This window comes from Leptonychotes weddellii, chromosome 13 (genome assembly GCF_054177405.1).
Source record: "Leptonychotes weddellii isolate Sample4059 chromosome 13, ASM5417740v2, whole genome shotgun sequence".
Taxonomy (NCBI): domain Eukaryota; kingdom Metazoa; phylum Chordata; class Mammalia; order Carnivora; family Phocidae; genus Leptonychotes; species Leptonychotes weddellii.
Genome location: NC_138381.1, coordinates 64,147,395 through 64,158,021, shown reverse-complemented (window position 1 = coordinate 64,158,021; position 10,627 = coordinate 64,147,395). Strand labels below are relative to the sequence as shown.

The 10,627-nt window shown below is 49.4% G+C and overlaps 1 protein-coding gene across 7 annotated transcripts in view; it reads left to right on the top strand.

The window, feature by feature from the left end:
* SEZ6L (seizure related 6 homolog like) overlaps positions 1-10,627 on the top strand; it is a 151,910-nt gene that overhangs the window by 77,422 nt on the left and 63,861 nt on the right. For all 7 annotated transcript variants that reach the window (XM_081801930.1, XM_081801929.1, XM_081801928.1 and 4 more), the window contains exons 2-3: positions 7,962-8,678; positions 9,754-9,887. In XM_081801930.1, the coding sequence (XP_081658056.1) occupies positions 7,962-8,678; positions 9,754-9,887 (851 nt within the window). The remainder of the gene's footprint in view (positions 1-7,961; positions 8,679-9,753; positions 9,888-10,627) is intronic.

Below are 10,627 nucleotides of genomic sequence, written 5' to 3'. Positions count from 1 at the left end.
TCCATACAGTTTTCCAGAGTTCAGCCAACATTTTAAATACATAAACTGTTTGGATGATCAATGCAACTTCTAAGACACTCTCCTTTAGAATTAGCTGGACACAGTTACCAAAGATATGTGTTTATTGCAGTGTTATTTGGGAGGAGAATGGCAACAACCTAAATATTAATCGATAAGAGCCTGGTTCAATAACATATATGTTTAGGGGTGCCCGGCTGGCTCAGTCTGTGGACCACACAACTCTTGATCTCGGGGTCTTGAGTTTAAGCCCCATGTTGGCATAGAACCTACCTAAAAAAATAATAATAATAATGTGTTTATATTTCAATGTAGCTATTTAAAAAATGAAATGACCATATAGGTGCTGACATGAAAAGTTAATCATGATGGATTTTAAGTGAGAGATTGGGTGGGGAGATACTAATGCAAAGGAATACTATAGAGCAGTGAAAAATGAATCAATCAAAACTACACTTATCAACACAGATGCCCCTCACAAAGTGTTGAGCAAGAAAAAAAGGGGAAAAAAAAGAGCAGGGTGTTGAAGGATTCACTAGGGATGACTGCATTTATATAAAGTTTTAAAACATACCACATATTATTCAGAGAAACTGACGTGTAATAAATAGATGCCAACAATAAATAACAGCAAGATGATAATAGTGCACCTGATAAATGGTCATGCTGAAGGTCATATTCAAGAGAGTAGTTAGGGGTGGAGAAGGAGCATATGGTAGGAAGGGAAACAGGCTTTGACATACAGGTAGAATTCTATTTCTTAAGCGAAAGGTGTATACACATGGATATTTGTTGCCTTACTCTAACTCTTTTTGAGTGACTGGAATATTTCAAAATGCATTTCTTAGTAAGTGACAGAGCAATATATACAATGTAATAACTCTGAGAATGCTCAGATAGAAAGTGACAGCAGGGCTCATGAGGGCTGTCAGGCTGTTCTATGAGTGCTGTGCTTTATCCCTGTGATTTCATTTTACTCTAACGCCACTAAGGGATAGGACTGGTATAATCCCACCTTACAGATGAGAACAGTGAGGTCCAGAGAAGGGAAGTGACTGTCCAGGATCTCATGGCAGTGAGCAGTGGGCTGAGTCTGGAACACGAGCCATTCTCTACACCCCTATGCACTAACACACCTCTTAAGGTAAAAAATACTTTATTATTTTTACATCAGTACATTTTATTGGGAGATTAAACAAAATCCTACTAACACTCGTTCCCCTTAGAAGGCAGGATTGGTAGATGGGGCAGGGGAGGGGCAGTACTTAACACTTTGATTTCATAGCTTTCAGGTATTCTTACATTTTTTAAATTATTTTATAGGGAAAAAATATTTGAGGGTGAGGGAAAGAGGAATGAGCACAGAAACAATGTCAGAAAGTATCCAACTTTACCCCAGTTTGCTCCATGATCTGAGACAAGTCACGTCCTCTCTCCGAGCCTTGATTTTTTTTTTTAATCTATAAAATGGGAAAAAGAAAATGCCAATCTGACCGAATGGCTTACAGTGGGAACAAGATGACAACAGGCAATACGCTTTGTGGAGTGTAACTCACCATTTGAATATCAGTATTGTCCACGTGGACACACAGGTACAGGGCTGCCAGTGAGACAGTAGATGAAACTCCACTGCCCCCAAGCCCACCCCCCCACCTCTGCCCTTTCTGCCCCCAGAAAGTCTCCTTCAAGTCCAGGTGGGAGCGGCCCAGTGAGTCTCCCTGAGGGTCCTCATTCCTGCAGGATTGAGTGAGCTGGGTCCTCCCTGGCTGTAAGGAATGGGTTGTGTTCAGCAGTTCCAGCTGCTCATTATCCAAGGTGGACCTCTGGGTGCCAGTGCCTATTGCCTGGTCCAGCACGGGCGCATATTAGGTGCTCACTGAACGTATGAATGAATGAATGAATGAATGATCAAATGTGAATGGGAGAAAGAAACTCAGCCCTCATTCAGTTCAATTTCCTTAATCAATGAAATGGGAATCAAGCTAAGATCTCCTCTATGCTGGAAGTCAATGATCCAAGTAAAACAAAGCCAATCTGCTCCAGGAATGGGAGGGAAGGTCTTCTCAGTGCTGAGGGCGGTGCCAGTGGTCATCAATCAGAGGCGATTTTGCCCCCACTGGGGGGACATTCGGCCATGTCTGAAATCACGTTTGCTTGTTACATGTGGGGGCGTGCGTGGGGGTTGCTACTTGGACTAAGCAGGTGGAAGCCAGGGATGCTCTTCCCTATCTTACAGTGCACAGCGCAGCCCCTTGTCCCCCAACAAAGAAAGACGCCGAAGGCATAGGACCAGTCAACGTTCTTCGGGGCAGTCCAGATGGTCCTGGTTTTGTTTCTGATTGTGTTTGATGTGTTCCGGTGTGGTTTTTCAAGCCTCAAATAGCCTGGTCTCCTTCCTGCTACTAACATGCCGTGTGACCCTGGGCAGCCCATTTCCCCTCTCTGAACCTCAAGTCCTCTCATTGGGCAGTTTGTAACCATGAGTCTTGAAGATGTGATATTTCATCATTGATGTTGTCCCTGTTGGGCAATTTCTTCTTGAGGAATGTGAAGGTATGAGAAACCACCAACGGAATGGGGCATTATTAATGAGGATTAGGCTAGTAACCAACAGTTTCATAGTCCTCTTTACCAAAAATACACCAAATGATGCACCGGTCAGTCCTGCCTCCTAAAAGTCCTCCCTGTGAACAATCCGATGAGGGAAGAATTATCATCATCCCTACCGGGAGACCCAAAGAGGTTCCATGACTCAGCGAATGAAGTCCTGTGATAGCAAATGTGTATCTGCTTTCCCTCAGCCTCTCCACCACTAGGTGCTAAAGGCAGCAGTTAAACCCAGCTTTTTCTGTAAATGGTTTTTTTTTTTTCACTTAAGACAATATTGAATATTTATTATACACATTTTGGAAAATACCAAAAAGTAGAAGGAAAAAAACCCACCCAGAGGCATCCAGAGCCATGTTGCTGGTGCCATTCTGACAGTAATATTGCAGGGGCTCCTGGGTGGTGCAGTGGGTTGAGTGTTTGGCTCAGGTCACAATCTCACGGTCATGAGATCGAGCCCAGCATCAGGCCCCGAGCTGGGCGTGGAGCCTGCTAAAGATTCTCTCTCTAGGGGCGCCTGGGTGGCTCAGTCAGTTAAGCGTCTGCCTTCCGCTCAGGTCATGATCTCAGGGTCCTGGGATCGAATCCCGCATCCGGCTCCTTGCTCAGCAGGGAGTCTGCTTCTCCCTCTCCCTCTGCCCCTCCCCACCCCTCGTGCTTTCTCTCTCTCTCTTATGTAAGTAAATAAAATCTTTGCAAAAAAAAAAAGATTCTCTCTCCCTCTCCTTCTGCCCCCCCCACTCTCTCTCTCTAAATTATATATATAGTAACAACATTACAGACAGTGACGCCATTTATCGTGATGAGCACTGAGGAAGGCATAGAATTGTTGAATCAATATGTGGTGCGTCTGAAACAAGTAGAACAGTGTGTGTTAGTTTAAAAAAACTTTTAAGTTTAAATTAAAAATTAAAAAAAAATGAAGTCTGGTATAGCTTAAAGTAAAACGAAGCAAAACAAAACACCAGCTCTGCATTGCAGTTTGTTTTAGTTGGTTGTTCCCGTCGTTTTCATACACACCATAGAATTTTACGTCTTGCTCTTTTCACTGCGCATTTTAGCAGAAGCATTCCCCAGCTGTGGTTTCCCGGGCTTCCCGCTCCATCACTGTGTGCCCGAGCGGTGACAGGCTGTTGCCAGTCATTCTGCTGCTGCCGCGCAGCTCAGATATAAACCCTCAGCTTCAGAGCGCGTGGTGCGTTTTCGACTCTGATGGGATGCTTCCCAGTCTAATCTCCCCATCTCTCCCATCAAAGTGAGAGAGGGAGAACGGGAGAGGTCTCCCTCCCCATCTTCAATGGGAGAACAAATGCTCAGTCATCTTCAGCGTGCCATCTGCAGATGGGAAAGCAACCTCTCTATGTATTTAATTAAAAGCCCGTCTCTTCTGTTGGATATCCATATTGGGTTATCGGTGTGTGTCTGTCTTCCCGTAGTGCAGGGACCGACCGTACCCAAGAGCGTTGACTCTCTCGTCCTGAGTATCAACAACCAGCAGAGAAAGTCGGCACCCAACGTTGTCAGTTATTAATGGATGGGCAGCACGGGAGTGGGGCATTGAATGCACATGATAAAGGCAGAATCAGCCAGATGTGACTAGGATGATTGAAAATTGTAAGGGCTCTGACAAAGAGTTCGTTTAATCCAGTGGTCATTGGGTCCCCAGGGAAAAGCCGGCCTGCATAGAGCAAGTGATTAAGTCTCTGGATTGAGAGGGCCCTGGAATCCAATTTTGACTAATGCCTGCTGGGACCTGGTTTCGCGTGGCACTCCCTCGTCCAGCATCCCGGCTGAGAACGAGGCCTTCTGGCTGCGAACATTGCAGCCCACAGACACTCATTTGTCTTGAACAAGGCCTTGAGTTTGGAGCCAGCCAGCAAGATCCCACCTGTGAACCCTGAGGAGGAGGCAACATGGAGGCAGGGAGGGAAATTTACCTGGTGGATCCGCAACTCCCCTTGGCAGTTAGGTCTTCAGTGGGAAAGAGCTGACTCAACCCAGGCAGATTTACTTCCAAAAAAAGCCTAATTGCTGCTATGGTTAGCACCCATTTTACCATGGGGAACCCAGAGCTGGGCGCAGGGGCTGTGGGGAGGAAGCTGATCATGGACTCCTTTCTCTTACATTCCCTCCTTCTCTTGTGGGCTGCTTTGGATCTAGACAGGCTGGGGCGGCCAGGGGAGGTCACAGGCCTTGGAAAGCATCATCACCTGCGGCCCAGACCTACACCCGGGTTCCTGCCGCCTGCAACTTATAACACTTCGAAGGCAAAACTAACAAGGACAGAGTAGAAAGTCAGGCAAGATCACAGGTTCCAGAATGAGCTCTTCTGATCACTCCGATGATAAGAGTCATGGGGGATGGACTCTAACAGTTCTCCACTTTCAGGCTCCACCCCTGGAGATTCAGGTGTCAGGGGTCTGGCAGGGGAAACTAACAAATGCGTATTTTAACAAGGAACGCATGGAGGGGTGAAGGGCATCATTTGGGAGATTTGAAAAACACTATAGCCCACCCCCCCAGCAGGGAAGCAAAAAAAAATTGAGGATTGGGGGGTGGTCTTTGGAGGGGGCCGCCGCTTCAAGTTGAAGGACGAGAGGCTGTCAGTGATAACAGCACCCCGTGATACTTAACAAAACGGCTAGCATGGTCTTTGGCATCAGGAAAATTGAGGCTGGAAACCCAGCTTTGCTGTGTGACCTTGGAAGGTTAACTCAGTATCCCACAGCCTCACTTTGCTCATCCGTAAAATAGGAATAATTTTTCCCTAATAAGGTTGAGAAAGAATAAAATGAGGTAATGGGTAAAAAAGCATTTAGCACATGGCTGGCACATACGCAGCACTCAGCAAAGCAATCAAAAATAAAACGTTATAAGTATCGCTATAATTACGGCCAAGGGCATGCCGATGTGCTTTAAATCATTCGTATTCCATCCTTCCCCTCCCTCAACTCCGTCACTTGTAATCAGGGGGACATTTTTGTGAAAGGACGGGCAGAAACTAATATAGCCACAGGACCCAACAAAACTCACAAGCCAGGGTCAGGATCAAAGCACTCACTCCGCCCTCTCTGGCAAGATTAGCAAAAGACTCGAAGAATAATTGCCAATTACCTGATCGTTCCCCAGATCAACAGAGTCCGAGCTGGAGGACCTGACTAGTGTGACCTAGTCTGGCTGTCCACTTGACACAGAGAAGATGGAGAGAAGATGAAACCCACACGGTTATGCTAGGGAGGATCAGCCAAAGTTGGAGCACCATCTGGGTCCCCCAACCCCGGGTGCATCCAAGCTCCACGCATCAAACCACAGCTGGAGCCCTGGAGCCAGGTGTCCTGACCCCTCCCCCTCCTTCCTCTCTCTTTTGGCCCCTTTACTTTTTACTCGCTGCACAGTCTACAGAGATGGTCAGCATCAATCATTTAATAAAAGTGACAGTACACACAAAAAGCACAGCTCTGGAGTAGACCCACATCTGATCTAATCCTATGAGGTGGATGGGATAGCTCTGTTACGCAGAAGAGGCTTAATGGATTTGCTCAGGCTCACGTAGCGAGGGGACTGTTGAAGGCGGGATTCGAATCCGGGTCTATCTCTGAAGCCTCGATGCTTCCCACCTCGGACCAGGAAACCTGCTGGGCCCCTGAATGACCTTGATCTGCCCTTGGGTCAGGCACACACTCCCTGTCCTCCCCCGGGCCGGTTCCTGCCCTGGAGCAACTGGGAGCCTGGCATGCACACTGGCTGGTAATCAATGTGACCCAACAGGAACATTTGTCGATGCCAATTGCAAACCGTTGCAGTCTATATAGATTAAGCCACTGCCGGCCGACTCCATGAAAGTAAATGAGCCTTTCCGACGGTGGCGGAAATAAATTTAAATGACAGTGCTGAAGGGCCCAGAGACTGTGGCTGAGTGAGTGTCTGTCTGCAGAAAATCGACAAGGACAGCTATCAGTCCCAGGGCTTCCAGCCCAGGATATAATTCCTCTCTATCTCGAGATCATCATCGGGGAGGCTCTGACCGCTCCGGCTTCCCACTGAAGGGCGCAAATACAATGACAATAGCAAAGACAGTGACAGCAGTTGGCGCGCACTAAGCACTCACTGTGGGAGGGGCACCCATAGGTGCACGTATGCAGGTACGTTTTACCTGTGTCAACCTATTGAACAATGACGACCCTGGGAAACGGGGAGCAATAGCCCCGTTTTACAGCTGGGAAAACTGAGGCTCGGGGACGTCAAAGCCATGTGCTAGCTTGCAATTGACAGAAGGTGGGGGCGCCTGGGTGGCTCAGACGGTTAAGCGTCTGCCTTCAGCTCAGGTCGTGATCTCAGGGTCCTGGGATCGAGTCCCGAGTCGGACTCTCTGCTCAGCAGGGAGCCTGCTTCTCCCTCTCCCTCTGCCCGCTGCTCTCCCTGCTCGTTCTCTCTCTCTGTCAAATAAATAAATAAAATCTTAAAAATAAATAAAATAAATAAATAAAATTACTAGGTGGTTTTACATTCAAGGCAAAAATAAATCACAGGTAGCTGGGTATACAGTGCCCAGCAAGGCCTGGCCCTGCGACCACCCTACCCTACCAGCTTTCTCTCCAGTCACCCTCTATCTGCTACCCCTCGTATTCCTCTTTTGTGCTCCCCTCAACTAGGCCTCCATGCTCCTCCTGCATCCCTCTGTTCTGAACCTGTCTCATGATTCTGAATCTTCAAATCTTTCTGTGTCTCCCATAGGTCAATTTTTAATTATTCAGTAAAAAAAAAAAAGAAGTGCCACCCCCCCCAATCCCAGGACAATATAGTCCTGAGCCAGGGCACACATCTTGGAGAAAAGAGCGTGGGCTTGTTACAACTCGTCCTTCGTGGGAGATGGTTGTGCAATGAACAACCTGCCCAACTGTACACGGTGGTCCTGCCCCACAGAGTTAGAGGCCTGTTGTCTCTGCTCTGTTAGCATGCAGAGCTTCTCTCTTTCTAAGCATCTATCACACCGAATATGATTATTTCTCCTTTCCTATTACCCCTTTCAGTACATATACAACTGGCATGTGAGACTCTTGTGCCCTTGGTTTCTGTAACCCTAATGCTTAGCTGGGGCCTGGCAGGATCAACTGTAAGTCTCCATGGTCAGCAAAAGGAAGAAAGGAAGGGAGCGGGAGAGAGAAAGAAAAGGAGAGGGAGGGAGGGTCAGGAGAGAGGGAAGGGGGCAGCCCCCATGTCTGTCCTGGTGTCTTGGCAAGCTCTGGGCGCCACCCTAGGCCCCTGCATCAAGAGCTGGAGGATCTAACCCCCACCCCGGCCCCAAGCTAACAGGTGTCTTTTCTCCTCTTCCCCAGATGCGCCCCGGGAAGGAGACACTGGCCCTTCGGGTGCTTCCCTTCTGCCCTCGGGAGCGCTGGGGAGTAGCAGCAGTCTGAGCAAAGAGAGCCTCGAAGGGAGAGTGACTTTGGCCCCTCTGAATCCAGCGCAGTCGGGGGAAGATCTTCTAGAGCCAGGGCTAGAAGGGGCAGCCCCTTCGGCCCCCCTGTCCACGCGGCTGCCGGAGGAGGCCGCCACCAAGCGCGCCCTCCCCTCCGGGAAGAAGCTGCCTTCGCTCAAGCAGGTGAACTCGGCCAGGAAACAGCTGCGGCCCAAAGCCACCTCCACGGCAGCTGTCCAGAGGGCGGCGTCCCCGCCTGCATCCTCAGGTCTGGGGCTCCTCTCCTCCGCCACCGAGAAGCCCCGCCCCCCGGGAGAACCCGAGCCCGCCGCCTCCGAAGAGCCCCTCTGGCTGGACCGGAAGGCAGGTGCGGTCCCCACGACGCCTGCACCCCTGCAGATCTCCCCCTTCACCTCGCAGCCCTACATGGCCCACACGCTCCCCCAGAGGCCCGACCCCGGGGAGGCTGCGGCGCCTGATGACGCCCCCGAGGCTCCCCCAGAAGATGCCAGTCCCATGACCTTAATGGACAAAGGCGAGAACGAACTGACCGGGTCAGCCTCAGAGGAGAGCCAGGAGACCACGACATCCACCATCATCACCACCACAGTCATCACGACTGAGCAGGCCCCCGGTACGCAGCTCCCAGACCCTCCAGCCCTCCTGCTGCAGCCAGGAGGCACCCGCTCTTGTGCAAGGCATGGCGGGAGGTGGGCCAAGGAGATCCAGGCCCCACCATCACTTACCATCTATTGAGCATTGACTGTGAGCTTGACCCTGTGTCTCAGAATTAATATCCCCATTTTAAAGATGAGACAATTGAAACTCAGAGACATCAAGCAAGTTGCCCAAGGCCACACAGCTCAAGAGTGGGATTCAAACCCTTTTCAGCTTGGAATAGAATCCTTTAACCTGCCTGAAGGCCCTAGCCTTTTCAAAGTGCCTTTTTTTTTTTTTAAGATTTATTTATTTGTTGAGAGAGAGAGAGCGTGTGTGCGCGTGCGCGCGTGCACATGGGGGGAGGGGCAAAGGGAGAGGGAGAGAGAGAATGTTAAGCAGATTCCCCCCTGAGGTGGAGCCTGATGCCAGGCTCGATCTCAAGACCCCGAGACCACCACCCAAGCCAAAAGCAAGAGTCTGACGCCCAGCCACTCCACCAGCAGGCGCCCCTCAAAGTGCTTTTACTTTGACCATTACAGGTACTTCTCCAGACTTGATAAAATGCACTTCTGTGTCCCAGTCTTACTTCTGTCTTCTTTTCTGTCTTCAAACAGAGAAGACAGACACCAACTTTTCAATCGTAGGTGGGTTTTGGACAAATGCATTATGGCCTCTCCTTAAAAAGTATAAGCTCTGGGTTTGAATCCTGCTGCCTGTGTGAGCTTGGCCCAGACACCGCCCCTCTCTGAGCTTCGGTTTACGTATCTCTAAAATGGGAATGAAATGTCAGGTCCTACAAGGATGAATGGGGTGGGCCCTGTACACTGGTTAAGATGGTGCCTAGTGGTATGGAGTAAGCAGTCATGCTGTATCAACTCTCGCAGTTTTGATTTTCATGTTGATTCTGGGGCTGGAGGAGAATTAGCAGCAGTGGGAGGAAGGGGCACAGGTGAATTCAGGTGTCCCAGAAGCCGGGGGCCACACTGCGGCCCAGCTGAGACATGACATCTGAGCTGTCCTCTGTGTCCTAATGGAAGTCCTTCTTCCAGCTCCCTGCAGTGTGAGCTTCTCCGATCCTGAAGGGTACATCGACTCCAGTGACTACCCACCGCTGCCCCTCAGTAGCTTCCTGGAGTGTATGTACAACGTGACGGTCTACACTGGCTACGGTGTGGAGCTCCAGGTAACTGCAGAAAGGTGCCCAGATAGTGCCTGCCTCTTCCAGCAGGAAGTCTCCGGAGGGTTCTCTGACTCAGGCTTACTGTTATCATCCTAACTGGTTTGGTTCCTTCTTTGCCCTAAGCAGGGCAACTTGAGCTGGGCTTTGTTGAATGAATAGGAGTTCCGAACTCAATGCACAGCTGAAATAGGCATATGTGGAGGAGGGGGACCTGTTGATAAATTGTGGGGCATTATACTCAGAAGGAAAGTCCTCTTATACCCTGTATCAAACACAGACACACACACACACACGCACGCACACATGCACACACACACACACAGGGAAGCCCCAGCAATTCAATTTGATTCATAAAATTTTGCCTGTAAGTGAAGAATGGAAAAGCAGAGTGGCATAGTGCTCAAACATCTGGGTTTAAGTCCCAGCTCTACCCGTGAAAACTGTGTGACTCTGGGCAAGGGACTTTACCTCTCTGAGCGTCAGTCTCTCCATCAGGAAAATAGAGATGATAATGCTACTACTTTACAGACTTTCAGGGTGGTACAAACATGACAATGCCCAGAGCATTCAGCCAGAGAGCCTAGCTCAGTGTGTGTTACCAATTATCCTCACCCTAGTTTCTGGCCTTCCCCAACTGACCCCCCCCATTTTTGAAAAAAGGAACAAGGAGGGGTGCCTGGGAGTGGAGAACTGTCCAGTTCACTGCCCCACAGGAGAGGACTGGAAAAGAAAGCTCGTACCGT